Source organism: Parastagonospora nodorum (genome assembly GCF_000146915.1).
Source record: "Parastagonospora nodorum SN15 chromosome Unknown scaffold_16, whole genome shotgun sequence".
NCBI classification, from domain to species: Eukaryota; Fungi; Ascomycota; class Dothideomycetes; order Pleosporales; family Phaeosphaeriaceae; genus Parastagonospora; species Parastagonospora nodorum.
In genome coordinates, this window is record NW_001884564.1 from 513,581 (window position 1) to 540,758 (window position 27,178).

Consider the following 27,178-nt stretch of genomic DNA (forward strand, 5'->3'; position numbering starts at 1 on the left):
TGGGATCCATAACTCAATGATGCAGGTGGTATATGGAGGCACCAATCGAGGCATGAAACTACTCTTTCGCTACCTGTACAAGGTGCAGGATCATGCACAGACGTGCTGGGCTGATCTCAGCCGTCCTTAGTCATGCAGTCACAGCTGGCATATACCCTGTGTACAGCCACTAGGGCTTGTGAAGCTAGTGGACGGGATGCTGAATGCCACTGTTGAGTCAATCCCAATTGTCCTTGTCCAGCCTTTCGTTCGTTTCAGCTGAGGAGATCAACACACGCTGCATTTGCAGTGCATCGCCTATTCGCTCCAGTGACAAGAGACAGTCCGAAAGGCCTTACACTCCGTATTGCAATCTTTCAATCGACAGGTCAACAGGTTGATCAGGTCTCGGCTCGACAAGTCACTTCCTTATTTCAATCGTCTTCAGGTGAGCGTGCTGTTAAGCGAACAATAAGCAGCGCTAAGTGATGGTGCGGAGTGATACGTGGGGAGAACGGAGACGCCACGATGCACGTCTAGCGTGCGGCTAACTGCCTAGAGTGAGATCGTAGCGTGAAAGTCCGGAGTTGGATAATGCATGCAACCTGATTGGATAGGCGGAGACAACACCGCTCAGAGCATGTACTTCGTACAAGCATTCGAGGATTGCTTGGCATGTAGCTTATGTAGGGTCCAGATGGTGCGCGAAGGTACCAGACTTTTTTTCCGGTGTGCGATGACCTGTCTTAGCCCATTCTGGCTCATGGGCGTGCCGATCATCCATTCTAGTGATTTGAACAGGCTGCCCCATACTAAGAGACATGGCGAACTTGAAGGTAGACTAGAGAGGAGCCTCGCTCTATGAGATCAGCAGGTCACTGCATCCAACCGGTGAAAGATCGAGGAATTCGAGCGTATTCTGAACAAGCCTGTGCTAACCGCAGTAGACCTCAGGCTTGCTAAAGGAAACATGGACATCTAGACACTGATGCCAAGTAGAGGGCTTTGGGGGCGTTCGCTTGGCAGCTCGTGGTGGCATTTCTGAGGCTGCCGTTGAGACAGGCTTATGCTGGCGAGAGACACTTTGTATCGCGGCTCGTATCCTACACCTATAGCTTTGCTTCAGCTGCAGAGAGTTTCTGCAGCCCTCGCTTCAGCTCTTCGGACATTCCGAAGGCGCCTGGTCGGCGACTCTCACGATCCACAAAAACGTGGACGAACTCTCCAACGGCTTTGACTTCCTCTTGCCCACGCTCGAACACACCAATCTCGTACGTGACAGAGCTTTTGCCAAGCTTGTTCACTCGTAGGGCGAGATCCACGACGGCTGGGAACTCCACAGGCGCGAAGTAGTTGCAGGCCGAGTGCACTACCAGACCAATCTGTGCTGAAGTAGGCGGATGCAGTGAGCAGTGCTTGATGAGGTAGGTGTTGACGACAGAATCAAAGCTAGAAACGGTTAGTCGTGTTTCTGCGATGCGTGCAGGGTACGCACAGGAAATAGTAGACACTGTTGTTCATGTGGAAATATTGGTCATTATCGCTCCTTCTTGCCGTTAGTACTCTTTGATGAGACGGGACAGAAGGAGCTACCATCGCGTCCTATACTCGAGCTCGAATTTGTAATCGCTCCGTCTGCGCTCTTTCAGGGCTTCTGAAGCCATATCGCGACGTCTGTTGTGTGGGGAAGCTCGTTGTCGTGGTGTTGACGCGTCCGCGCTTTCGAGATTGCGATGATGATGCTCCGGCTGACGTGAAGATGCCTCGGCTCGTGATAGCCAGGCCAGGATTTTCCTCACACAACTCGCCCCCACCACTTCACCCCGCAGTCGTCCGTCGCTGTCGCCGTCGCCGTCGCGTTGGCGCCCTCTCCCCGAATCCTCGCGTATCTGGCCTCCAAGGGTCGCCTGCCTGGACCGAAGACCTCGATGGCCCTGGTGCCCTCATCGCCGCGCGACAACTATATTCCGCTGCCAGACGACAAATTTCCATGGAAAGAGCCGCCAGCAGTAGTCACAACGCCCTGCGACCCATGGCCGCCGCCATACTACCTTGAAGATGGCCTGCGGAAAGTGAAGCCATACCACTACACATACAACACATACTGCAAGCAAAGATGGAGGGGCAGAGAAATCCTAGACATATTTTCGAGCGAGTTCCGTGACCGCCCTGCTGAATACTACGAGAAGGCCATTGTAGAAGGGCGCGTAGTGGTGAATGGCCAGCCCGTGCCCAGCACTAAGACGACCATAAAGAATGGCGACATCATCTCGCATACGCTACACCGACACGAGCCTCCGTGTACTGCGACGCCAATCGGCATAGTGCATGAGGATGACAACCTCATCGTCATCAACAAGCCTGCAGGAATGCCAGTCCACCCTGCTGGGCGCTACAACTTCAACTCCATCATCGAGATACTGAGAGCAGATCGAGGCTATGGCTGGAATCCGCTGCCCTGTAATCGGCTGGACCGGCTGACCAGTGGCATCATGTTCATTGGAAAGCACAGACAGGCTGCAGAAGACATGAGTGCTCAGATCCGGACGAGGACAGTCAAGAAGGAATACATCACACGCGTTGCTGGCGAGTTCCCGGAAGGAGAGGTGGTCTGCGAGAAGCCTATCCTGCAAATCAGCCCAAAGCTGGGCCTCAACCGTGTGCGCGCAAATGGCAAAGAAGCCTTGACAGTCTTCAAGCGCCTTGCGTATTATCCGCCGAAAGACGATGGCAAACCAGGTGAGGAGCAGGATGTCGAAGAAGGTCCAGATGGCCAGCCTTGGAAGAAGCTGCGTGGCTACTCCATCGTTCGCTGCTTCCCAGTAACAGGCCGCACCCATCAACTGCGCGTCCACCTCCAGTTTCTTGGTCATCCAATATCAAACGATCCCATCTATGCGAACCAGCGCGTCTTCGGCCCGTCGCTTGGCCGCGGCCATTCCGAAACCGAGAACGACGAAGACATAATGACGCGGCTTGCGCGTATGGGTAAGGAGGATATCGCTGATGCTGTTGCATATCACGATGAGATGGTGGAGGCATACAATAAGAGGAAGGCAGAGCGAATGACTGGTGAGACATGCGACATCTGCGATACACCCCTATACAGCGACCCTGGCACGCACGAGTTAGGCATTTACCTACATGCACGCAGATATAGGTGTGAGGAGGGTAAGTGGGATTATGAGACCGGTTTGCCTGATTGGGCGCTGCCGCCGCCAGGTCATCAAGGACCAACTGAGAGCACGGAAGAGAGCGATCCTTTGGCCATTGATCTGAAGAAGCTTGGGATCGATGATGAAGCTGGCTCGGGTGAGGCAGAAAAGGCAGACAAGGTCGTCTCAAAATCATGAGGTTACCGTATGAAACTTTTCGGCATGGATTCGCTATCTACATTCGTCGTATAGATTTTCAAGATACCCAATTTGACTCCGATGCGAACCTTGTCAGCCTTCATGTTCTACCGTGAAAGACGATCTACCCAATAACCTGGCTTACGGAAAAGGTGGGCCTGCGGGAGACGTGACGCTGGGTCGTACTTGCCGCATTTGGTATTGCGTCATCACAACGTGGTGGGGGCAGAAAGCGGGTTGAATACCATACACTATTGCACGCCATTGGACTTCACACGACGTCCTCTGGGTACAATCGCCATTTAGCCGCTGTCTAACCGCCCTAAAGACACTATAACAGTCGGAGACCTAGCACGGTAGCACTGCACGCAAACTTCAGGACTCTCCATCAGAAAAGCTGAACAGACACAATGGCTATCGGCATCGCGATCATCGGAAGCGGCATTTTCGTCAAGGAAGAGCATCTGCCAGCCGTCCAAGCTGTTCCTGAACTAGTCAGCGTAAAAGCGATCTACTCGCGATCGCTCAAGTCCGCCAAATCTGTCTCTGAAAACCTGTCCGATGTCGATCTCTACAGCGACGATTCAGATGGCAAAACCTTTGACGACTTGCTGAAGCGTGATGATATCAAAGGTGTCATAATAGCGTACGTTCACGTGATCCCTTCCCTTTCTTTACCACAAACTAACAAACAGCCAGTCTCCCCATTCCCAACCAACCAGAATACATCAAGAAAGCCCTCGCAGCCGGGAAACACGTACTCGCCGAAAAGCCCGTAGCCAAAGACATAGCCACGGCAAAGGACCTTCTCGCATGGACCAAATCCACATCCAACACAAAATCCGTCTACAGCGTCGCTGAAAACTTCCGCTTCCTCGACTCCTTCCTCTACGCCGCCAACGCCATCTCCTCCCTAGGCCGCGTGCTAACTTTCCGCGCCCGCGTCGCCGCATTCGTCGCGCCGGGAAGCAAGTACTACGAAACTTCGTGGCGCAAGGAACCCACGCATCAGGGTGGATTCCTGCTTGATGGCGGCGTGCACTTTGCTGCTACGATAAGGCTGATGTTGAGTGGGGCGGGCGAGAAGATTAAGACGTTGAGCGCGTTTACGACACAGTTGCAAGAGCATCTTCGTCCTGTGGATACCATGAACACAACTCTTTTGTTGACTGGTGGATCGTCGGGAACGTTTGCTGTTTCGTTTGGGACAACGGATAAGGGGTCTGAGTACCTCGTTGCGTGCGAGGAGGGGAGCGTGCATGTTAGTATGGGGAAGGTAACTGTTAAGAAGTGCGGGGAGGTTGTGGATGAGAAGCACTTCAAGGATGAGGGGGGCCGGTGTGAAACAGGAGGTTAGAGCGTGGGCGGAGAGTTTGAACAGTGGGAAGTGGAGAACGGAACAGAGTGGTGAGGCTGCATTGGGCGATTTGGAGATTATTGAGATTGCCTTGAAGAGCGGCGAGCAGGGCGGGAAGCCGATTGTGTTGCAGCATCAGTAGACGACGTACGGTTATGTACCTGACATGCAGATTCCGTCTTCTGTGCAAATATCCGTTCTTTCCACCAAGATACTAGTTGTATCATCCACACCTTTGCCTTTCTGCAACTCTCCAGCTTGATGCCAGATGCATTTTCCACACTCGACCTTTCAACCACCTCCCACACCCCCGACAACCCCATCAAGTCCTCGGAAACCACATCCCCAACAACATGCCCCTAACAATTGGATTCCCCGCAACAATCCTCGCCTTCTCCAGCCCGCCCGTCTCCACCGCCGCATCGCAAATTCCCTTGTACGCCTTCAATCGGTCGCTTACCTTTTTCTTCTCGAATCGGCCGTCCGCTGCCGCGACAGCCGCCTGGAGATCCAGCACGTACGCGTGGTAGAAAGCCAACGTGTCGGTATTCGCCGGCGCTGTGAGGAGCCTATGCTCGAAGGTGAGTACGCGCGCGAGCTCGAGGCCGAAGGCGAGAATGTAATCGTCGGTAGAGATGTTGGTCCAGGTGGTGTACTATGCGTTAAAGTATATCTATGAATGTGTGGTGCGGGGCGCGGCTTACGGTGAAATCCTTGGGGGAGGTTTGGATGGCTTCGAGAGTGAGGTCGCGGAGCTGCTTGACTGGTTCTTTTGCTTCGTTGGCGAAGAGGCCGGATTTATCGATGAAGGCTTGGTGGATGGGAGTTTGGCTGTCGCGAGCGTGATCTTTGCTGGTAGTTGGCGCCATGATGCTGGGAAAACGCCTGGGTTTGGTCGATTTGTGGTGCTTTGGTCGTGGTGTTTGTGGGTAAGATGAAAGATTAGGGAAGGGTGCAAAGGCGTTTGCAAACGGAGCGTCATGGTAGAATATGTTTTCCTCACTTTGAGTGCGCTGTTGTTAGGGCAACGAGGCGAGTGAAAGTAATTCCTCGATTATTTCTTCTTGAATAACAGGTTGCACTTCATTCACTCAATATAATGAAATACCCAGATATATTTCGTCTGCAAGTGTGGATAATTTGATGGCCTTGGCATTCATAGTCCGACATATAGGTAATGACAACGCAAGGTCTCATCAGTTGCCAGCAGCCAACCTCCAGCAAACATTGATCAATGCCGCAGTCGCACCAATATGAGCGAAAGTCCTCGGCACAGCAATGTTAGTGAGATAAGCCGGGTAATGTACCAGTAGTTTCGCAATGACGTGGAAGCCCAACAAGTTGACAATCTGCGGGTCCGTAGGCGCAATGACTTGGGACAGCGCCGCAGCGAGAGCAAACGCTACGTTTCGGTCAGCATGAAGGTTCGTCTAAAGCTTCTAGACTTTTGATTTACCTGGGAAGTTCTCCATCAAAGCATAATGCGCACTTCGCAGCCTCAGCGGCAACCCATCCAATTCGCCAACATGCTTCCTTGGATGCTCGTTGTCGAACCCGTCTTCGCGGCCCATGGCTTGTCCAGCGGCTGAAGCAGCACCGGATGCTCCGAAGGTCCAGAAGAGGTACAGAGCTGACAGAGCTGGAATGGCGCGACCAGAAGTTATAGCCGTGGTCTACACATCAAGTCAGCAACGGTGAAAAGGTATGGGAACATCTGCTAGAACATGATGTGAAAGTGCATGTTACGATTGTGGAGCGGTGGAGCACTTACGCCGACGCCTGGAAGGAGTTTGACTAAAGCATGTGTCAAAGACTGGACAATGCTGTCTGGCTTCGTGAGAAGCGATCTGTATCACGTGTCAGACAGAAATCATTCATGTTATGGGTTTTCTGGCACATACGTCACGGGAATGAGCGCCAGGTACATCGGCGCGGCGGCCAGGATGGCAACTCCGGAAGGGTTCACCCTTTATGAAAGCATCAGCACTACTATGAACGTGATTCGTCCTCGTTACAACTTACACGCCATTTTCGGCAGCTACGCGCTTCGCTTGTCTCTTCTTGTCGTCGGCCATGATGTTTTTGATGACTTATAGATGATGTTCGAGATACGGAGATGGATGAAGTCGCGCTGTTGTAGTTGAGATGTTCACATATAGCTGAGCACTAACTGATGACGTCTCCGGAACGTGCAGATGCGGACATGCAGGCATCTTGTGGATTGGTCCGGTGCTCTCGGCTACCAGCAATCCGGGCGGGTGAAGTGGCCGGACTAGTCTAATTCCAAATGGTGTGAGAGCGGGGTAGTGCCCAGTTGTTGACCACCACTACTGCAACTATCCCATACATGCTGGGAACGATGATAAGCCGCGACAGGGTAAGTGGTTTTTTGTTGGAGTTGGTGAATCTTCATGTTTATCGAACCTCTCAAGTTTGTTCACTGTTGGGTTTGATTAAACAACCGTCCAGTTTGCTACGCTACCAACATAGCTTCACGTTTGCTACATCACATCAGAGTGCTGTTGCATGTAATGATTATTTATGCTGAGGGTCATAAAAACTTCATACGAAAGTAAGCTCTACAACTCCACCAGGACATTGATCCCAGTCAATCTATGCAGACGTCTTGAGAGCCAGAATCTTCTGCGCAGCACGCTCTGCAGCTACCATGATCGCACCCGTTGGATTACCTGTCGTCATTCCAGGGAATATAGACGCATCCACGACGAACAAGTTGTCAGTCTATCAAAAGGTGTTAGCGTCAAGATCCGCATACATCTTCAACAAAATGCTTACCCCGTATACTTTGGTGTCGAGGTCCACGACAGCTTTACCTCCAGCGCGTCCGTCGTCTTCGCCAATTGTGCAAGAGCCCATCCAGTGGTTCGATCCTCGAGTACCGGTGGTGGCTGGCAACTGCGAGATAGTCAATATATGGGCGATGCCCTATCAAAGGTCAAGAATGAGTGACTTACCAAGTTCACGAATGACGATGTCGTCTGATTGACCCCCGGGACAACCCAAGTCAGATCTTGGACCTTGCTCAGGACACCTCGAATGTAATCGATAGATTGGACGACCGCAGCTTTGTCGTTGGCATCGCGTAGATACGGTGCCGTGAGTACTCGTGTGCTAAGGGTCGGGGTGATGCCCATGCGACCGCGAGAAACGGTGCCCGTACCGAGATACTGGGTAATGGTCATAGACGCTGCGGATATGTAAGCAAGAGATGGTTGTTGATGCATGAATGGATCTCACTATTCGTACGACCCTCAATACGTGCTTGGTATTGGATGTGCCGTACTCTGCCATCTGCTCCCTCGATCTGCTGCCAGAAGATCGGGCCAAGGTTTGGCGCTACCTGAGCAAGGATACCACTTCGATTCGCTGCGCAGTGTTACTAAGGGCTCATGAGAGAAGGGAAATAATGGTCTTACTCAGGTATGCCTGCTTGTCACTTTCGATTGGGTTGTTATATGCGCTATAGAAGTTGTAGAACACGATACTAGGATGCGCGATCTGGATATCGGTCTATGTGGGCATGTCAGTATTACTTCCGAGCATGAAGACTCAGGCATGTCGTTGCTTACACCAACGTGGTCATCGAGGTTGTAACCAACGGGAAGATTGATCCACTGGTCAGAGGAAATCATCGTGGCTCCATCGGTAGCCGAGTTCTGGACAATCTGCAGCTGATCTGTTGGGCCAATACCGCCTAGACAAATTAGCCCATAATTTTGAATCTCACGGAATAAAGCTTACTGCGGAAGAGAATCTTTGGGGTACCCATGGTGCCTGCTGACAACACCACGCGACCAGTCGTAGGCTTGACCTTGACAATGCCATAATATCCTTGACCCACAGCACCTCCTTGAGAGCATTCGACTTCGACACCTGTGACATGGCCGCCCTCTCTTACGACCCTCCTAACATTGGTGTTAGTCCAGAGATGGAACTTCTCACGCGCCATGGCCATGACCAGGTATGTTGCCAAAGGTCCGTGGCGCTCGGCGTTCTCGATAAAGAACGTGCTGTGTCCGAAGGTATGATTCTTCTGATCCGGATGGTCATTCGGAATCACATTCTTGAAGCCTGCAGCTTCCAGACCTTTGGCTACAGTTTCGAAGCCTTGTTGGAGATACAGCTTTCCATCTCGTGAAGGATTGATTGTCTATCGCACATGTCAGTATCGATGCTCTTTCTACGGTTGCATGAACTTACCCCAGGAATCAAATCCCACACTTTCGCGATGAGACTCTGCATGTCCGCGCTCTTCCAGCCAGTTGGGAAGTTGACATCGAAGTCGCTGGGGTGCGGCTTCCAGTAGAGCGCCGAGTTGACCGCTGTACCACCTCCGAGCACGCTGTAGAATTGACTTCAGTATGGTCCAGTTGATGATATTTGAGAACCCATCTTCTCTGAGAACTTACCAGCCTGCCATTACATCGTAGTCATCGCACGCTACGCCTTTTGGATCTCTCCAGATTTGATTGAACAGGCCCGGCACGTCGAAGCGAGTGAGATTGGTGCCTTCAAGCCATGCCGGCTTCATGGTGCCATTAAATCGTCCGCTGGAAAGGGGGCCTCTCTCAATCATGAGGACTGAGTTGCCAGCTTCAGCTAAACGCTCTGCGACAGGCATGCCGCCAGCGCCGGATCCTACCACAATGTAGTCATAGGTCTGATCGTCTACCGGAAGACAGTTTGGGTTAGATGAATTTTGACCGTAGGCTGATTGTAAGAGAGAGGCTACAAAAGCGAGGTTCGCAATAATGCGCGACATGATGTGGAGATAGACTTTGTTGACCTTGCAGATGATCTCAGGATAACACGACGGTTTATAGCACTATTCATGCTCGGTGTGATTCTCCTCGGTCATACAAGCCAAGATCCAAGTTACACACGTAGATTGACTACCCTAGCTTTTGTGGGGTAAGCCAGATTAAAAGTGACCAAGTGCCGGCCGCGTCGCGTGGCCGAGCACTATACCTCGGTGCTGGTGAAGGGTGCTGCAACCACTCAGAACTGTGGCTGAGATCGTACCAGGTTGCAGCTGCCTCATCTAGCGAGTAGTATACGGTGTACCCCTGCACGTCTAGAGGGCTATTGGAGTCCGTCCACTTGCTCGATTATTCCGTATCACGCCTCATGATATTTTTCTCGTGAAACGTACGGCAATCAAAAAATCGGGCCTTCGGTCGCTGCTCATACGTGGGGAGAACATGCGGAGGAATTAAAACCCATGGGCGCATCAATTCTTTCCGAGGCTGGCTGTAGGAGCTCGGGGCCGTTCCGATATTTCCTTCGTTGGCATAATTTTAGAAGATTGTGAGTTCGTGCGCCGCAGGTCTCGTCCGATAGCGTGTGACACAATATCTTCTGCTTGACGTGAATCATGTTTTGTACTGGTAATACGGGAATGCTGAGGAATGGTATGCTTTTTCTTTTTCTTAGTCACAAGAGAAGTAGTAACTTGGCGGCTTATTCTTAATCTACTGTTTCCTTTAATCGTAAAATGCGGTGGTTAGATACTTCTAATTATGATTGTCTACGCTCTTCTAGTCAAAATTGTGGCCTCGACAAATGAGTATAGTTACCTTACTCATTGTGAGAACTTACTCAACCCGGAGACGCCGCAGTGTGGGAAAAGGGCCGATGCAGAAACTCAATGTCCTCCAATTTCTGACATGCATGGCGCAGCGAATATCCATGAACATCCTCCTGCTCGTATTTGCAACAAATGCATGGGACATTTGTAAGTGTATCCGATAGGTTGTGTGATGGAGAGGGCAAAGGCACCACCGCGTCAATGCGGTTAGCCAGGGGCTGTCAGTGGCTTCCGTCTAGCGTCGAATCTCTTCGGTGACGCGAAATTCGCGCTGACGCAGTTCTCAGCCTCCAAAGATGCACAGGACGCGACGGGATTTACTCTGGTACTCATGCTGTAAAGACTTCGAGGCTGGATGACTAAATCAATCCATTGCCAGCGACCCATTACGTACAATTACGACCTCCAGTTCGATGAAATACACGACGAGTTCCAATGCTTGATGCAGCATGTTGTGCAGACCTTTGCGACATCCAACTGAGCGAGTCTGAGCTCTGCAATCAAAACGTATCGCTTTCTACTGCACAAGACGTACCTCGGCCATGAGCACAAGCGCGGCCAACGCCGAGCTCGTGGGGGCAGACAACACCCTTGTTGATAATTCACCGAGACCGACAAGAACCACCAGGGATGATGCCGAGTCATCTCAAACCATTCTTTTCGAAGACCATCGGGGCGAAAATTACGTCTGGCCCTTTGAGCTATGTCGCACATATGAGGTATGTATGACCAGAGAATGTTTCATGACAGCATTAAATGAAACCAGGCTATCAAACCACTCATTGAAGAGGTCTATGTCTCTCATGGCGATGCTTATCATCTCAGCGAAGTGAGAAATGGAAACTATGACATTGAAACCGATGGTGCAATCATCCTCCCATCAGTCTGGGGCTTCGTCGTCAAGCCCTCCAAAAACATCAAAATCTCCTTCCGGCGGGATGACATCCTGAGACGACAGTCTCTGCCGGAGAGCAACGAAGGAGAATGGGACCCCATACCACAAGATCAATTTGCAAATGTGCGTGGGCCCGAACTGAGGCGACGATCATCACCGGATCGCACCCAAGGTCAATGGCGCCACATCCATCGGACTCGGTTCGACAATGTGCGCACGTCCGAATTTTTGCGACCACGTGAATATGTTGAAGAGGTCACTATTGACGTGGACACCCAGCATGTTCGAGCATCCAAGCCTCACACTCCATCTCGATCCGAGGAACGCCTATCGATCGGCGAGGATAATCAGAGTAGCGAATCTGATTCTGACGCCGATTCTTTGATTTCCACGTCTGATCAGGGTAACGGCTTCGCCCAAGATGTTGACAATCTCGAGATCATCCGAGAAGTTCCTCCAATCGTTGATATCGACGGAAACAGAATTTCATTTGCTGTCGACACCTCCAAGCTCTCCCAGTCACTTGTAACTCACGGAAACATTGAACGAAACAGGTGCGATGAGAGACAGCTGCGGGAGAAAGAGCATACTGGGCAAGGGTCTCTCGAGAAATACAAGATCACAAAGGCAGTTATGGGTGAAATAGATGGCCGAACTGTCATCCAGATCTATACACTACCAGGACCGACCAACCCTAAACTACACAATGGTGTGCAAATAACATGGCATCATATGCATTCCCCGCAACTCAGCTGGGCCCGCTTCAAGGACCTCTGTCTGGAGTTGCCGGACCTATCTGGTCGCCTCAAACTACTCACTAGGGAGGCTTTCGCTCGAATTGAGAGACACAAAGTCAAGGCATTCCTCGACGGCTTCTTCATAGAACCGGGAACTGTCCTGAGGACCATTGAAAAGTGTCAGCCTGATCCGCAAGCCGTCATATTCAGCTGCATACCTTACCTTGAGCTTGAGCAACCGCATGTACCGCTTCTGCAGAAGTCGGGAGACCGGCTCTTTCCACCTCGAACGCTGATGCAAGCGATGTATCCATACGAGCCAGTTCGAGATAGAGACTCGGAACAAGCCTATCGTAAGTTAGGAAATGGTCGAGGCAGTGATCTTGTATATGTACCCAACCTTTGGATGGTGAATATAGGAACTGGCATAGTCGTCACGTGTGGGCACCGACCTCTCGCGGACGAAATGGTAAAGTCGATCGGAGTTGTGAAGGAAGACCTGAGTCAATTAGGAGCCGCTGATGTTGCGAAGAACTCTTTGACTACCGTAAGATTTATTGATCGAGAGGGTCTCGTATATCTCTACACTCTTGAGTCTTGTAGATCGTATATCCAAATGGAAACGAGATGGAGGTCCCATGGCACGCCGGAATCACGAATATCCGCAATCAAGTGGAACTCTCCGGCAGGTGGAAGACTAGTCACGGCCAGCAATTGGAGGACCATCATCAAACGAACGGATCTCCTTTCGATTGATCTGGAATCTGCCGAAGGGACTTTGACGGCATCTACGATCGAAGAACCCGGGATCAATCATTCGAACACCAGTGGCTCGGTACCGCCTTTCTTCATCTGGTCACCTGCTGATGGCTACAAGTCCATCCTGGCAACTTCGGACCCGCAGGGTGGAGTATCAATCGAAGCTAGGCATGAGAGTCTATGTCTTGAGTATGCGGAGAAGAGCATGATGAACGAAACTTTAAGCAAATATGACACTACCAATGTAGTGGACAAAACCTTTGCTTCGACGACGTACTATCAGTCTCTCCCTGAGGGCACGCATGAGCATGTCAGAGCACAACTTCAGTCGTTATGCTCCGAAAATGTGCGGGCAGAACAGGCTCCGGCCAGTCATGAAAGCTCTCATGCTGCCGTGATCGCAACCCAATGCACGGACATAGTGGACAAGGCGGACATGTTTTGCGGAATTGTTCAAGCGACCTTCTCACTCTTCGTGAGCGACACTGACAATAGCAGCATCTTGCGAAAAGTTTGGAGTGCAATGGAAAACATTCACAAGTGGGCGGTAAAAGTGCGAACGCGTGGTGCAGTGGGGGGAAGTACATCCGAGCCCGCGGACTCTGGGATCCGGCATCGTCGGATGGCCAATTCTGGTTGGTACATCAGAGGTGGTCAAGAAGGATCAGTCCTCTTACCGGAAGCTGATAAGAAGCTGAGACGTTCGATTGAGCGTTGTCGGCGATGCACGAGCACGGCTCCCTTCGAAAATGCTGAAACTGCAATCACACACTTGCGAAGCCATTCGAAATCAGCCTCGTCAGAAGCAAAAGGGTCGTCCGACGTAAAGGTATCCGTGCCAGCGAAGAGTGCTGACAAGGCCAACCTCAATGACTGGATCATCCACGCAACACAATTCGAACGCGAAAAGTCGAATGCTGGTGGACTTAAGATACTCACACAAGCCTGCGGAGATGCACTGGATCTACTCGAGCGAGGAAAGGGACTTACCGATGGTGTCAAGAATGAGGATGGCAGCAAGTCAGACTTGTACACCTTCCCGCGGGAACTACTCGAGGCTTTTCGAAAGCTCATCGTATTCTACCTGGCAGTTGAGCGAGCTCTGTACTACACCGAAAAATCATACCAGAATGTCGAAGATACCATGAACGTAGAACGCGAACTACCGTACTCCGAAGAGGGCCTGAGAGTACTGAAAAGATTTGCTCAGGGTGTCGATAATTCTCTCCTCCTTGCTCGATCAGAGCTATGCTCCATGGTAAGACCTGAGATTTCGACGGACCCTATGCACAACTTGGAGCTGGGGCCAGAGTATGTTTGCAGCTGGCTCATGAGAAGACTGATGGCCAAGCCGCTGGAGAAGCGTATGTCGATCGGTGACATATACCGGGAATACCTATCAACTATTGTGAGTACTGCGCTCGGGCGTTTGAGCACATTTGATCTAACTTGCCTCAGCAATTTCAAGTCAACCATCGTCCGGGTAAAAGGCTCATCCGCGATCTGAATCTACTCCAGGAAGAGCTACAAGTTCTCGCCATGATCAACAAATCGCAGATGAACGTTGTACACAACTATATGCGCGTCCTCGACGACACGACATATGAGATCGACGTGCCAACTCGTCGTGCCATGTTTCCTTTAGAGCGCATGCTTCTCCAGTCCTCTCTCGAGAACCTTGCTCTATCGCGCGAGGAATACGACGACCTGATAAGACGCAGCGGACCACTTTCGGATCAAACAAAACAGAGCTTGGAGATATACGAAGAAGACCATGGCAAAGCCATCACGGCATTTACCGTCGTGACCGTCATCTTCCTGCCCCTATCTTTCGTTACCTCATTTTTCGGCATGAACACCGTTGACATTCGAGACATGACTTCCGGGCAAAGTTTATTCTGGGCCATTGCTCTACCACTTACGTTCATCACTATCGGAGCAACCGTTCTCATCGGCTATAACGGCGACACATTGCGTGACATCATCGCTAGTGTGTACTATCGTATCATTGGAAAGCAGGACAGCAGCATATCGGCTCGCGGCATCAGCGTGGCTCAACGAAAGCGCGCAAAACAACTCCAGCAGGACGAGAATAACTCGCTCGACACGAGTCTCGCCGACGAAGCAGAATATGCAAGGCCTCAACCGGTAGCCATCTTGGACGAGCGATACGACACCGGATACGTTCCACACACAACATATACCGAGGCGATTGAGCCCATAGCTCACATCCGGAAATCGGATCCTTACGTTCCAACAACTGATGCCTGGTTCCGAACGCAGCGGCTCAATACCGCACCCATACCGCCACGGATAGCATCACACGAGCCAGCGCGACGGTACGGTGCGCGTCATGTGCAAAGATCTTTCAGTTACCACGATGACGGACATTATACGGGAAGGGCAGGACGTGCACCGGCGGTCCATTACTATGATGACATCGTTCGGCACGATGGTGGTGGTGTCTTGCAGGATGACTACAGTTGGCATAAGAAGGGTAGACATCGGCATGTTGGCGATGAGCCACACAGAAGGCGGTGAAGGGTGCACGGCGCGAGCGATTAAAAACTTCTACACTTTCTTTGGATCATCGCAATCAAAAGGCAAGACAGGGTAAATACAGAGCCATTACTCCGAAAATTGCCGTCTTATTCCATTCGCGTAGAACACTTCTCATCATTATAATCAGAAGTCGTTCTTCACGTAAGTGGCCCTTCCTTCAAGCTCTAATTTGACAATCAACTATGCAACACAATCTCGTGATACTGTACTCTTTCGCCATCCTGCATCCGGAAGACAGGCTCTCGCTCGACTTTGAACATTTTACCTCTCCTAGCGCCGAAGCGCGGCAATACATACCGAAAACAGAGCCAATAGAGCATGCCGCAACGAAGCTGTGTCGACGAAATTACTCCAGCAACATACCAGGAAAGCCAGTTATAAGGCCGTACACCCTGCCTGAAGAACTAGTGGATGGAATAAAGACCGCGACGAGAGGGAAGCCGTTGGCCAAAGTATATATGGTTGCGGCAAGAACGCTGAGCCAAGAAGGCATATGTGATTTGGTAGACCATTCCGTAAAGTATCACGATGGCCATAATGAAACTAGGCACAATGTCGCTGAGGTATACGTGGAGGTTGCTGAGTATCCTGTACGCGGATGCTGGTTTTTCCGACCACGTGAGGAGTATCAGCACAACAGCAGACATCCAGTGAAGGAATAGTTCCCCGAGTGGAGTAGGCTCAAGCTGACCGGAACTAATCTTGGAGCGCCATCGACCGAAAAGAGTTCTATTCTCCCGGAACAACTTGGCGAACGGTATGATGCCCTCTTTGGCAATCTCTTGTTTGAACTTGGCCACAGTAAACGTCATTCCAATTATGTTGCCGAGGCTGCTTATCGTCGTGAAGACAGTCAAGGCGGGTTTGGCGTTACTGGATCCTATCACATTGACTATAAACTGGAGAGCTATGTCGCTTGAGTAATTGCTGTTCTTTGCTGACCACAGCCATCTGCAATTCAAAGTCATCTACAATTCAAAGTCAGCTTCTGCAACGATCAGGCACCCCTTTGTTGGCCACTCGGTATTATGCCAGCAGCGGCTTGAACAGCTGGAATCTAGCAGCACTTGAACAGCATTGGTCAGCAATTGATGCTGACACGGTGAAAGTGCAAAATATGTACTAGCTGCGAATAAGCTTTGCCAATGAAGAAGAGCGCATCAGGTTCAACAGCAATGTTGCCGACCTTGTTCGTATACACATTGCGCGAATGGATGACTACTGCAAGAACTTGAAGTTTGTGAGAGGGACGCGAATTCTCACAACGGCGGCATAGCCACGAACAAACATTGGGATCAACACCTATGATAACGTTGGTAATTCGTATCGGTTTTATTGGTGGGTGCAGAGCTTGTGCGGTTCTATACATCGGGGCGCCAAACATATAACGGCTTCTTGCTAACCACCACGCATGCCACATCCTCCACACAGAGACTCGGCATCAGTGTTCCGGTGACCACAAGAGCATTTCCAGTCCGTCATGATCAATTCTTGCTGGTACCAATTCGGCTTGTGAGATAATCTTCATAACATCAGCACCACATCTTCCCATCAGTTCAAAGTGCTTACTTGTTCTGAACGCTGGGTGTATATCGGTCCGGATTTCGAGTATCAGGGTATGGCTTTCGGTTTATTGTACCGCTTTGACTCCGTACTACCTCAGCTACATATACACAAACGGGAGATAGAGTTTGGCCAAGACGTTCGTATCGCTATCGCCCACGTGTGGCGAGATAGCCAGTAGGATAAAAGGGAATAGAACTGAGGCGACCAATGGCGATGAAACATGTATGTGCCATCCTAAGGACCGAGCTGTATGCTCGTGTATTCAGCGTGACATCAGGAGAAGCTTCATTCCGATCGATTGGGTATGCTGCGCGTAGTGTGGTGCATACTGGAGTAGAAGTGATCGTTGTGTATACGGTTCTGCTCAGGCAGTACACGTCATTGTAGATTGAGTGAGATGGGTGAACACGATTCTGGTGGACGTAACACTGATCTATGCAGACAATTGATTGAAGAGGATGTACTCGAGATCAATTGCGGAATCGTAGATAATCATCCTCCCTTCCTGTACCTGGCGCTAAACCCTACCTCGGCGTGACGTAACCTCCCGCCCCGCGATGAGCCCCACCCGCACAAAAGTTCACCACCCCGACAACACGTCGCACACCCACTCCCACAATGGCCGCAGCTACAGCAACAAACCTCGACGCGCCGTCGCAAACCACGCCACAAGCTGCAGATGCATCCACAAGCACGCAATTCGCCCCCGTCAACATCGGCACGCGCAACTCCACCCTCGCGCAGATCCAAGCCCGCGCCGTCGCCGCCGCATTGAAAAGCGCGCATCCCGAGAGGACTTACAACATCTGCCCAGTCGTGGTGGAGGGCGATCGGGACAAGATCACGCCTCTGCAGCAGTTGAGCCAGGGCGAGAATGCGAAGAGCCTGTGGACCGGGGAACTGGAAACGATGTTGGAGAAGGGGGATTTGGATATAATTGTGCACTGCCTGAAAGGTATGTTTGGCATTTAGAGAGGAAGTGGGGAGGGCAGTGCTAATTGCTGGTGGTAGATATGCCCACCCAACTCCCCGACAATCTCGAACTCGGCGCGATTCTGGAACGTGAGGATCCGCGCGATGCGCTGCTGATTTCTCCGCGGCTGCCGGGGGATACGACGCTTGCGACGCTGCCTCAGGGCGCGACGATTGGGACGTCGTCGGTGAGGCGTGCGGCGCAGTTACGGCGGCTGTATCCGCATCTCCAGTTTGCTGATCTGCGCGGCAATGTCGGAACACGGTTGGGCAAGCTGGACAAGGAAGACTCGCCGTACTCAGCCATCATACTGGCTGCCGCTGGACTGCGACGTATGGGGCTAGAAAGCAGAATCACGCAGTACCTGGACAGTGCGACGGGAGGCATGTTGCATGCAGTTGGCCAAGGCGCGTTGGCAATTGAGATCAGGAAGGACGACGAGACGATGAAGGCATTGCTGAACAAGATTGCATGCGAACGTACGACACGCGCGTGCTCTGCTGAGCGAGCGCTACTACGAGCATTGGAGGGTGGATGCAGTGTACCCATTGGCATCGAGACATCATGGCGCGGCGGCAAGGGTCTAGCAGTTGGTGCACAACCAGCGAAAGACTACGACAAGCACGGCAACGCAGTCGAAGAAGCCGAACCCGATCTCGATGACCAAGAGCTGGTCATGAAGACGATGGTAGTCAGCGTAGACGGCAAAGACGCGGTTGAACACGACGCAGTGCGAAAAGTGCGGTCGAAAGAAGAAGCGGAAGAGATGGGCCGTGAAGTCGCTAAGATATTGATTGAGAAGGGCGCGGATCAGATCTTGAAGAAGATTAATGTGGAGAAGCAGTGGGCGGCGAAGAAGCAGCTGGAGGAGCTGAAGGCGAAGACTGCATCGTGAGTGACCAATGCATAGAGAGGGTATATATATCCATAGCATCTGTGGACATCCATGCATAGCGAATGTGTAAGACACCTGGCATCTCCCTCGTCCCAGTTGAAACGTGTGCGACTGCTGCCCTTGTAGCAACAACACTTGCTGCGGCAATATTAAACTCAATGAGCCACTACTGCATATGACGCACCCAAGGCAAGACCCTGGTTGTTCTGCCTTAGAGCTGATGAACTGCAGTGCTGGTTCTCTTCAGTTGGACCCGTCTCTCTTCAATCCGTGTGCAGCGTAGAGCGCCAGTCTCGCTGCGTACTATTTGAGGCACAGACTGATTGAAGTGATGTAGCTGGCAAATATGCCGTCTCCAACGGCCATCTAATCGGCATGCATGTCCGGGTCCAGGGTAATAATCTTGCTATGCGGATATGGTCGATGCGAGCTGTCCATCGCGAAGGGCATACCGCCCAGCCCAGAATTCTTCCACGATGTCTCAAACCAGGCTTCTCTATGTCTTCTCTTCACCAGCTGGCATTCAACATCTCCAAGAGCTGCTATTTCGACGCCACGGCTGTACCACGTTGAGGAATCGATCTCGTACACCCATAGCACAGCGACCCGCCAGACACAGCAGCCGCATCATCGGCTCCACCATGCTGGTCCCCACCCCAGCCATGAATGCCGAAGCGCCCGTCGGGAACAGGCATGCCACACAGACTGCAACGTGGGTTGGAAGTTGCACCCGTAGGCACCTCGAGCTTGCCGGTCGTACGGACGACGTTGGATACAATACTGGGAAAGTTTTCTTCGACGGATTCAAAATATTGCTTCATCAGGTCGTCGATAGTAGTGTTCTTGGAGCTCATTGATGCTTGCGTCGCGCCGGATTGTGGTTCGTAGACGAGTGCTGATAGTGCGGGCTCGGCTAGGTCGACGTAGGAGAATAGTTCCTTCTTTAGCACGTCGCGTAGGGGGTAGTGGAAGTTGATGTCGAAGGGCGATTTGCCATCGGATATCTGCCAGGGGAGGGAGAAGCCACGGCCTTTTGCGGTCTCGGCTAAGGTCTTCTCGGCCAGCCTGGTTGTACTGTCGCCCCAGAGGATGCTTTCGCATCCGGTCTGCTTAGCATGTTCCACGATGAGCCTGGTTCGTAGCGTAGTTAGGACGTCCGCGCGAGCTGTAGCTGAGGTGAGAGACGCTATCAGCGATGTGAGCTGTTCCTGTGTGCTGCACACTTCCTGAACTTGCGATTCTGGCAAAAAAGCTCTTAGAGATGCGTCGTCTGGCAATAAGCGGAACACGTCGTGGAGTGGCAAAGAAGCGTAGTCGTGGTTGGCATATCGCTCACGGACCTTGTCTAATCGTGCAGGATCTAGAGAGCCTTCATCGACGACCAGGACACTTATTGCAAAGCCTGTACGATTAGTTTTGCTTCTTTGTGTGTTCAGATGCAGATCAAGAATGTGGAGCAGAGTTGTTGATGAGACACCGTGCGAGAGGGGTAGCAAAATCTTGCGCTGCTGGTCTGGAGAAGCAGCAAAGTTCACACGAAAACTCTCCAACCGCTTGATGGCTTTGGTGTGCACGTATCGTGCAAAGCAGTCACTATCGAAATTTAGTATGATGAATCATGCTTCAAGAGTGCACTGACTGGCAAATTGGCTTCGCGCGTACCACCAAAATAGAAATGTTTTCCTTGCACTTCTCGCACAGCTCGCTCGTCGCACTGTCGCTATGTTTGCCAGGCATGGTGTCGTGATGTGTTACTTGTGCTGCCCGCGGCGGTCGTGGCCAAAAAAAGATGACTGGGGTGCAGTCGCCCTTCTCGGATCGTGGTGGCACAGCCACCGCTAAGGGCGGCGCTAATGTTAGCTGCCGCCTCATGCTTCAGGGCTGCGACCAACGTAAGTGACGCGCAACGGACATCCCAAATCGTCCTGACAACCTTGTACACATTCTAATGGGGGAGTGAAAGGAGCAATACTATCCTCCAGACCCTTCACCGACACCCGCCCGTCCGAGGTGACACGACACCACCACCGTCAGCACTGCAAACTGTCCTCAAGCCTCGGAGAAGCATGAAGTCCGCGCGGGCAATCGCGCTGCTGTTACTGTCTGCACTCACAGCAGTAACAGCGATAGATGTCGTACTAGTATGGTTGCGCGCTTTCCGCTGCGATTTCATAGCTAACATGCCAGTAGAATCAAGGTGATGGCCAGAAATGCTCGGGCATGTACAGCAAGAAGTCGTGGGGAGGCAAGGTTGACCCGTTCATACTGGTCAAGTTCCGGAAGAATGGCGACAAGAACGCAGGCATTCAGGATCCCACAGTTGGCGTGGTTATATGGGAGTGGAAAGACTCCATGCTGCTAGGGAAGCCCTCGAATATGCCCGTGGGCGAGGTATGTCAGAGTCGCAGCAGTCAAGGCTGAAGATACTGACACCAAGAAGCGCCAATACATTTGCAACGACGACACGATTGACTCGAAACTCTGCAATGCCACCCACAAAGGCGAGTGGATCCTGTCCGACGACGCCGACACCGTCTCCATGATGCACATCCGAACCGATGCGATAAACCTAAACGACCCCAAGCCCATCAACTACCCGGTTGGAGGCGGCGAGAGAAAGCTAGGGCTGAAAACGGGATACTACTGCGTCGCAACCGCAAGCTATGTCGACAACATCGAGTACGAGGCTATCGTAACGTTCCGCAACGCGTACGGCGAGCTACCGGCTGCACAGATCCCGAAGCTACCGTTCTACGGCGGTATCACCATTGTATACTTTGTTGTCTTGGTATTCTGGGGCTTTCTCTACTTTCAGAACAGGCACGACATACTCGCGGTCCAGAACTACATAACAGCTATTCTGGTCTTTTTGGTTGTCGAGATGCTGATGACATGGGGCTTCTACGATTACCAAAACCGCCACGGTAACAACTTGGGGGCCAAGGTGCTCATGGTTGTGGTCGCTGTTCTGAACGCCTTCCGCAACTCCTTTTCGTTCTTTTTGCTCTTGATTGTCTGTATGGGATATGGTGTCGTCAAGCCTTCACTAGGCAAGACCATGACCATTGTGCGATGGCTCGCTGTTGCACATTTTGTCTTTGGCGTCATCTACGCCGTAGCCTCGCTCACTGTGCGACCAGACGACGCAGGGCCGCTTGTTCTGCTTGTAATTCTGCCTCTATCTGCCACCCTCACAGCCTTCTACATCTGGACGCTGAACTCGCTGAACTTCACAATGAAGGACCTCATTGATAGGAAGCAACATGTCAAGGCAACCATGTACAAGCGGTTATGGTGGTGCATCCTGACCAGCATCGTCGTCATATTTGGCTTCTTTTTCATCAACAGCTTCACATTCGCTAGTACCTCCACACCCGACTTCCCAGCGACCCACTGGCAGACGAGGTGGTTTGTGCTGGACGGCTGGCTGAACATAGTATATCTGGCAGATGTGTGCTTCGTCGCATACATGTGGCGACCAACAGCCAATAACAGGAGGTTTGCCATGAGTGACGAGGTTAGTCATGAATACGTGGACTAGTTTCTACCTACTCACTAACCACACTCAGATTGCCCAAGATGATGAAGGTTTTGAGATCGCATCGCTGCGAGACTCCCTTGACGAGGAGGAGGGTGGTTCCGACCAGCCACCTTCATATGATCCTGCGCCAAGGCAAAACATCAACCGTGACGTGTCGCCGCTACCAGCGCCAAAGCCACAGAAGCCCATTGTGCCTCCAAGAGAGAGTCTCGATGGCGACACCATCTTCGCCGTGGGCGAGGACGACAAGTGGAGTAGTGATGAAGATGACGAAGACGAAGACGAAGACGACGACGACGACAATGAGCCGTCTAGTGCGAAGGGAGACAACGAGTACGCGAGGCTAACGGGGCGCAAGAACGATTAGATGTTAGTTCATGGTAGAGGGGCTGGTGCGGATACTATTTAGGATGGTCGCTTGAGTTCATGAGCGATGGCGTTATATTCCATATTTCGATCAAGGTTTTGCAGGATTACACGGTGCGCCTCTGGCGATATGAATCACACAAATCAATAGCACTTCATTCCTTCAGCGCTGCAGACTGAGATTCGTGAAATATGAATGTGTCGCTGGGTATCATATCTAATATATAGTTTAGAATGTCGGTCTCACCGCGCAGCGGTCCCGAAGGGCCAGTATCTATCCCGAAGAGAACGGCTAATTCGCCCCTACTAGAATATCCAGCTCCGGAGGAAAAATATGCTCTGTAGCCCTCGCCGTCGCCGTGCAAAGACGACGTTTGAAGCCCCTAGCCCGTTGAAGCCCCTAGCCCGTTGAAAACCTATCTCCTTATTGAAGCACGTATCCTCGTTGAAGCAAGTCTCCTCGTTGAAGCAAGTCTCCTCGTTGAAGTAATTCTCCTCGTTAATGGCCTAGCTCGTCAATGGCCTGGCTCGTTGAAGCAAGTCTCCTCGTTGAAGTCTCCTCGTTTATGGCCTAGCTCATCAATGGCCTGGCTGGCCTGGCTCCCTCGTTGATCATGTGCACGTCTGATTCTCTATTACTCCAGAGTCCTTAGTGATCAGCCCAACAAGCCTTTCCGCTCATTGGTCAATCACTAGGCATCCATTCAAATCATTCAATCTACCAACCCTTCGTCCCCACCCCCAATCAATGCAAACGAACATTTTCCAACTACTTATTCGAAACTCATCCCATAACTCCCACTCACCGTCTTTTCCTCTCCCCCTTCCCCCCTCTTCTCATCATCATTTACCACCGTCTTCTTCTTCTTCTGCTCCTCCACCTTCCCCTTCTTCCCCTCCTCCCCCCTACTCAACTCCCCAACAACCCCCTCAACCACCCTCTTCAACTCCCTCACATCCGCACCCCGAACCTCCCCGACCCTCTTCCCCCCCTTAAACAGCACAAACGTCGGCATCGCGCTCACGCCATGCGTGGCGGCTAATTCGCGCTGCTCGTCGACGTTGACCTTCACAAACGCGAAGCTCTTGGAGCCGTGCGTGGACGAGAGCTGTGCGTAAACGGGTGCGATTTGTTTGCACGGCGGACACCAGGTGGCGTAGAAGTCGGCGATGAGGTAGGGGGTGCTGGTGAGGAGGGTGTGGAAGTGCAGGGGGGAGAGGATTTCTGTTGGCATTTTATTTTAATTTTTGGAATTGTGAGCGAGGGGGTTTTTGATGTGGTGTGGTTGTTTGGGGTGTGTGAGGGTCGAAGTTATATTGTGGTTTTGGCTTTATATGTCGTGATGTTGTGGAATCTTCCATGAGCACCAGGCAGCGGCAAAATTCGTGCCCGCTCTGCACCTACACGACATAAGCTAATAGTCATTGGACGTATACTCATTATACCCTATTAGAAGCCTGATGTATACGCAGCTCTATAATACTCCACCTAACTCTATTGAAAATCTTTGAATATATGCAGGCTACCTCATCGCTTCTTTCTGTTTGGAAAGGGCAGGCAGGAATTTCGCCGGCGCCTGGTGTGGGCGATTTAGCGGCGGATCTCGGTGTTGATGCTCTGGGCCAGCCAGGATTTGTCATTGGCACGGGGTGGGCTTGCTGCATGTGGTAATGCACGATAGACGTGGTTCTATCGCTCTGTGGTTTTTGAAGATAATTCCAAGCGCATGTGAGTTTTGGTATGCAAACGACCGTAGCTGGTAGCTCGCTGCTCGCACATCCGTGCTGCATACTCGTGACTTCACTAATGCTAATGATGAGTCTACGCCGACCTACGTGCATCCGTTTACTAACCCCAAAGATGACCCCCGACGCCTCGCTATGCTTGGAATACTGCCCTGTTCATCCGCCAGCTTCGCAGGTGACGGAATCTGAACCTCTACAACCGACCTCACCTCGACTCGCTCTCGCAGTGACAGGTACTAGCCACCACCACGCCCCAAAATCTCCTCGCGCTCCAGCACCTCGGGCTTGAACTTGATCAAGAACACCGTTTTGCCCGGCCACATGCCCTTACCCTCCTTCCCATCCTCCTGCTCACCTACACTATGCGCCGTCACGCCTTCAGTCGGGAATCCCGCGCCGTCGCACACACCCTCTATCACGCCTGCGACAAAGGCCGCGCAGTTCAGACTCGAGAGTTCCTTGGGTAGTGATATGTACTGGTTGACGAGCGGCTCGTTGTCGAAGATCATGTACTGCCCCGGATCGCTGCCCGAGCGCTCCAGTGCATCTGCAGGCCGCCCGAAGAGGTGCCGGTAGACTTGTTGTGCGATGAACTGCAGCAGAGGGAGGATGCGCGTGGGCCGTATGGACGCGAGGGGATTGGAGGAGCGGGAGAGGAGGAGGTCGAGGAGGCGGAGGCCGATGGGATAGCCTTGCTGGTTGAGTCTGGTGGGGATGTCTTAGCTACGATTCAAAGCTGTGAAGTAGGACCTCGGGGTATGACATACCTCTGCTCCAAGTCCCCCACGTCCTTGGCACCCTTCTGCGCATACGCAATCATCTCGATGAACAGGTAGGCAAATGCCGCCCGGCTGAGTTCCGCATTCTTACTCCGGTTCAGGTTTCGGTCGTATATGGTCTTCTTGTTGGACGGATACCGCAGCCCGGGCCCTTGGCTTGAGTTCCCGCTCATGGCGATGCTCTGCCCTCGTGCTACTGTGTAATGCGACGGTGCTTGTGATTGCGGGAGGATGGTAGCTGTAGATGATGCCTGCGAGGTGCGTGAGGGCGGCGGTAGCGAGGTCTGGCGGCGTGGAAAGTGTAGAGGGAGAATGTTGGACATGTTGGAGCTCTGTTGCAATGCGGGTGGTGGAGTATGTGGGTCTCAGGGTTCGTGCGCACTGCGGGACTGCATGTTCCTGAGGCTGACGGCGCCAAGCACCGACGACAACTCCGTCTTCACCAACAACACGGCAGAGAATCATCATGTACATGCGATGCACTGTATAGCTTTGTTTGTCCATCAGCTCTAGACATGTAGTAGCAGATCTGGTATCTCGCATGACCATAACAATCCGGCGTATGCTAGATTTGCCAGCACGACACGCTCGCTATACACGACATCTGACCTAGCAGCACGGCTCAAATGTTGTATGCAGCCTCAGCGTTGCGACAGATCTGCTTTAGTCCCTTCATAGAGCGCCAGCCATCGTGCTCAGCTCCAGTCGCCATGAAGCCAGCCTCAATCATGTCACCGTACAGCTTGTCCTTCTTCTCATCGTTGAGGTAGTTTGCGCCTACTACCTGCCTGACTTCCTCTTCTTCTTGGCCAACCTTCCACTTTTCATACCATTCCTTTGCTCTGTCTACATAGCTGATGCGGTTGGATTCCAGCGTGTCTTGCGCGTGGACGTAGTCTTGACGCCGGATGAGGAACTCCATGGGGATCACGACGGTAGTGAGGTCGGAGTGCGTGCCCTCCGTTTCGCGCAGATGGATGATTCCGGATCGCTCGATTGCCAGTTCAGAGCGAAGGTCATCGACTGCCTTCAGCTGTTCCTGCAATGCGGCCTTTGCTTCGTTTCTCTGCTGTTTCATTTGCTTCTCTGCCTTAGCGCAACGCTGCTTGTCTTGTACTGCATCCTTTGCCTTTTCTCCCTCTTTTTCGGCCACTTGCTTGGCGTTCTTGGTCTTCTTGTTTGCGCCCTTCACCTTCTGCGATTTATCTTCGAGGCGGCTGCGCAGTGTCGCTGTTTCGCACTCGGCTGCTCGGAGATTGTCATTAAGCTTGTCCTTCTCCTTGCGCAAAACATCGTTTTCGTGTTCAAGACGGTAGAGTCGGTTCACTGTCTCTGTCTGCTCAAGCGCGTTCGAATGAGGCTTCGAGTGGAGGCGACGGGTCAGCTGCTCGATGGTTGCGGCTTGCTCTCGGACTTGCGCCTGAAGATCCTCACGCTCTCTCATCAACGCCTTGATCAGATCTTCTGCGCGGCCTGAATTGCTGCTTGCAACAGTAAGAGGGTCTGCAGGGAACACCTCAAGGCGCTCCTCGAACAGCGCCTCTAGTCCGAGGGTCATCTGGCGCGGAAGCTGGTCAGTAAGCTCAAGGATGCCTTCGATAATGCATACTTGCCTTGAGAACGCGTACAGATTTCGCGCAACAATGAAGTAAAGAGTTGCCGTAGGGCAGGTTGCGACACACTGTCGGGGTGGGAGGCCATGACTGAGACTCAGCGCGTGAGCACGTGATACCAACTCACGCGGCGGGGCATCATCCACGCGTCTTGCACATTAGAGACCAATTCCCGCAACAAGATCGATAGCATGAGCAGGTGAGTTTCTTGTGTCTATGCGTTGAATGTTTGTGATATCGCCCGAAATGTCACTTGTCTAAGTAGTACATCAACATGGTGTATATATAGTCTTGATGAGTCCAGAAGGCGCTCAGCATACTCAAGCCATCGTTTTCTTACATCATACATGTGCCAGGCGACTACATCGCAGGTTTTCTCAGTATTTTATCACCGCGATCTTCATCCCTGTTTACCTTTCCTCCGCATGCTACAGTAAAGGTGCGGCTTG

At 52.0% G+C, this 27,178-nt stretch overlaps 15 protein-coding genes across 15 annotated transcripts; 7 read left to right on the forward strand and 8 right to left on the reverse strand.

Moving 5' to 3' along the window:
* Window positions 1-1,088: 1,088 nt before the first annotated feature.
* Window positions 1,089-1,500, reverse strand: SNOG_10183 (hypothetical protein; the record flags this gene model as incomplete). Its single annotated transcript, XM_001800413.1, has 2 exons — window positions 1,089-1,428; window positions 1,475-1,500. 2 exons carry the CDS (start codon window positions 1,498-1,500, stop codon window positions 1,089-1,091), a joined length of 366 nt encoding a protein of 121 aa, XP_001800465.1.
* A 407-nt stretch (window positions 1,501-1,907) lies between these two features.
* SNOG_10184 (hypothetical protein) lies at window positions 1,908-3,332 on the forward strand (the record flags this gene model as incomplete). The annotated part of the gene is made up of 1 exon (XM_001800414.1): window positions 1,908-3,332. One exon carries the CDS (start codon window positions 1,908-1,910, stop codon window positions 3,330-3,332), a length of 1,425 nt encoding a protein of 474 aa, XP_001800466.1.
* Window positions 3,333-3,742: 410 nt separating this feature from the next.
* On the forward strand, window positions 3,743-4,831 carry SNOG_10185 (hypothetical protein; the record flags this gene model as incomplete). Its single annotated transcript, XM_001800415.1, has 3 exons — window positions 3,743-3,978; window positions 4,032-4,670; window positions 4,714-4,831. The coding sequence occupies 3 exons, from the start codon at window positions 3,743-3,745 to the stop codon at window positions 4,829-4,831; spliced, it is 993 nt and encodes a 330-aa protein (XP_001800467.1).
* A 180-nt stretch (window positions 4,832-5,011) lies between these two features.
* Window positions 5,012-5,558, reverse strand: SNOG_10186 (hypothetical protein; the record flags this gene model as incomplete). Its single annotated transcript, XM_001800416.1, has 2 exons — window positions 5,012-5,344; window positions 5,394-5,558. 2 exons carry the CDS (start codon window positions 5,556-5,558, stop codon window positions 5,012-5,014), a joined length of 498 nt encoding a protein of 165 aa, XP_001800468.1.
* A 229-nt stretch (window positions 5,559-5,787) lies between these two features.
* Window positions 5,788-6,822, reverse strand: SNOG_10187 (hypothetical protein). Its single transcript, XM_001800417.1, has 5 exons — window positions 6,712-6,822; window positions 6,591-6,656; window positions 6,461-6,536; window positions 6,146-6,362; window positions 5,788-6,091 (listed from the first exon to the last, which is right to left on the reverse strand). The coding sequence occupies exons 1-5, from the start codon at window positions 6,762-6,764 to the stop codon at window positions 5,886-5,888; spliced, it is 618 nt and encodes a 205-aa protein (XP_001800469.1). The 5' UTR covers window positions 6,765-6,822; the 3' UTR covers window positions 5,788-5,885.
* A 480-nt stretch (window positions 6,823-7,302) lies between these two features.
* On the reverse strand, window positions 7,303-9,472 carry SNOG_10188 (hypothetical protein; the record flags this gene model as incomplete). The annotated part of the gene is made up of 8 exons (XM_001800418.1): window positions 7,303-7,431; window positions 7,486-7,605; window positions 7,665-7,877; window positions 7,994-8,050; window positions 8,286-8,404; window positions 8,452-8,860; window positions 8,911-9,052; window positions 9,120-9,472. The coding sequence occupies 8 exons, from the start codon at window positions 9,470-9,472 to the stop codon at window positions 7,303-7,305; spliced, it is 1,542 nt and encodes a 513-aa protein (XP_001800470.1).
* A 1,060-nt stretch (window positions 9,473-10,532) lies between these two features.
* On the reverse strand, window positions 10,533-10,748 carry SNOG_10189 (hypothetical protein; the record flags this gene model as incomplete). The annotated part of the gene is made up of 2 exons (XM_001800419.1): window positions 10,533-10,568; window positions 10,692-10,748. The coding sequence occupies 2 exons, from the start codon at window positions 10,746-10,748 to the stop codon at window positions 10,533-10,535; spliced, it is 93 nt and encodes a 30-aa protein (XP_001800471.1).
* Window positions 10,749-10,839: 91 nt separating this feature from the next.
* On the forward strand, window positions 10,840-15,229 carry SNOG_10190 (hypothetical protein; the record flags this gene model as incomplete). Its single annotated transcript, XM_001800420.1, has 5 exons — window positions 10,840-11,016; window positions 11,064-12,282; window positions 12,361-12,476; window positions 12,603-14,052; window positions 14,157-15,229. The coding sequence occupies 5 exons, from the start codon at window positions 10,840-10,842 to the stop codon at window positions 15,227-15,229; spliced, it is 4,035 nt and encodes a 1,344-aa protein (XP_001800472.1).
* Window positions 15,230-15,778: 549 nt separating this feature from the next.
* Window positions 15,779-16,170, forward strand: SNOG_10191 (hypothetical protein; the record flags this gene model as incomplete). Its single annotated transcript, XM_001800421.1, has 2 exons — window positions 15,779-15,900; window positions 16,053-16,170. The coding sequence occupies 2 exons, from the start codon at window positions 15,779-15,781 to the stop codon at window positions 16,168-16,170; spliced, it is 240 nt and encodes a 79-aa protein (XP_001800473.1).
* Window positions 16,171-17,434: 1,264 nt separating this feature from the next.
* Window positions 17,435-18,684, forward strand: SNOG_10192 (hypothetical protein; the record flags this gene model as incomplete). The annotated part of the gene is made up of 2 exons (XM_001800422.1): window positions 17,435-17,771; window positions 17,828-18,684. The coding sequence occupies 2 exons, from the start codon at window positions 17,435-17,437 to the stop codon at window positions 18,682-18,684; spliced, it is 1,194 nt and encodes a 397-aa protein (XP_001800474.1).
* Window positions 18,685-19,226: 542 nt separating this feature from the next.
* Window positions 19,227-20,421, reverse strand: SNOG_10193 (hypothetical protein; the record flags this gene model as incomplete). The annotated part of the gene is made up of 2 exons (XM_001800423.1): window positions 19,227-20,277; window positions 20,324-20,421. The coding sequence occupies 2 exons, from the start codon at window positions 20,419-20,421 to the stop codon at window positions 19,227-19,229; spliced, it is 1,149 nt and encodes a 382-aa protein (XP_001800475.1).
* Window positions 20,422-20,473: 52 nt separating this feature from the next.
* SNOG_10194 (hypothetical protein) lies at window positions 20,474-20,698 on the forward strand (the record flags this gene model as incomplete). The annotated part of the gene is made up of 2 exons (XM_001800424.1): window positions 20,474-20,576; window positions 20,667-20,698. The coding sequence occupies 2 exons, from the start codon at window positions 20,474-20,476 to the stop codon at window positions 20,696-20,698; spliced, it is 135 nt and encodes a 44-aa protein (XP_001800476.1).
* Window positions 20,699-20,874: 176 nt separating this feature from the next.
* SNOG_10195 (hypothetical protein) lies at window positions 20,875-22,755 on the forward strand. The gene is made up of 3 exons (XM_001800425.1): window positions 20,875-21,075; window positions 21,125-22,201; window positions 22,254-22,755. The coding sequence occupies exons 1-3, from the start codon at window positions 20,905-20,907 to the stop codon at window positions 22,590-22,592; spliced, it is 1,587 nt and encodes a 528-aa protein (XP_001800477.1). The 5' UTR covers window positions 20,875-20,904; the 3' UTR covers window positions 22,593-22,755.
* A 351-nt stretch (window positions 22,756-23,106) lies between these two features.
* SNOG_10196 (hypothetical protein) lies at window positions 23,107-23,826 on the reverse strand (the record flags this gene model as incomplete). Its single annotated transcript, XM_001800426.1, has 2 exons — window positions 23,107-23,187; window positions 23,398-23,826. 2 exons carry the CDS (start codon window positions 23,824-23,826, stop codon window positions 23,107-23,109), a joined length of 510 nt encoding a protein of 169 aa, XP_001800478.1.
* Window positions 23,827-24,573: 747 nt separating this feature from the next.
* Window positions 24,574-26,674, reverse strand: SNOG_10198 (hypothetical protein; the record flags this gene model as incomplete). The annotated part of the gene is made up of 4 exons (XM_001800427.1): window positions 24,574-25,042; window positions 25,105-25,267; window positions 25,311-25,598; window positions 25,762-26,674. The coding sequence occupies 4 exons, from the start codon at window positions 26,672-26,674 to the stop codon at window positions 24,574-24,576; spliced, it is 1,833 nt and encodes a 610-aa protein (XP_001800479.1).
* Between the last annotated feature and the right edge of the window lie 504 nt (window positions 26,675-27,178).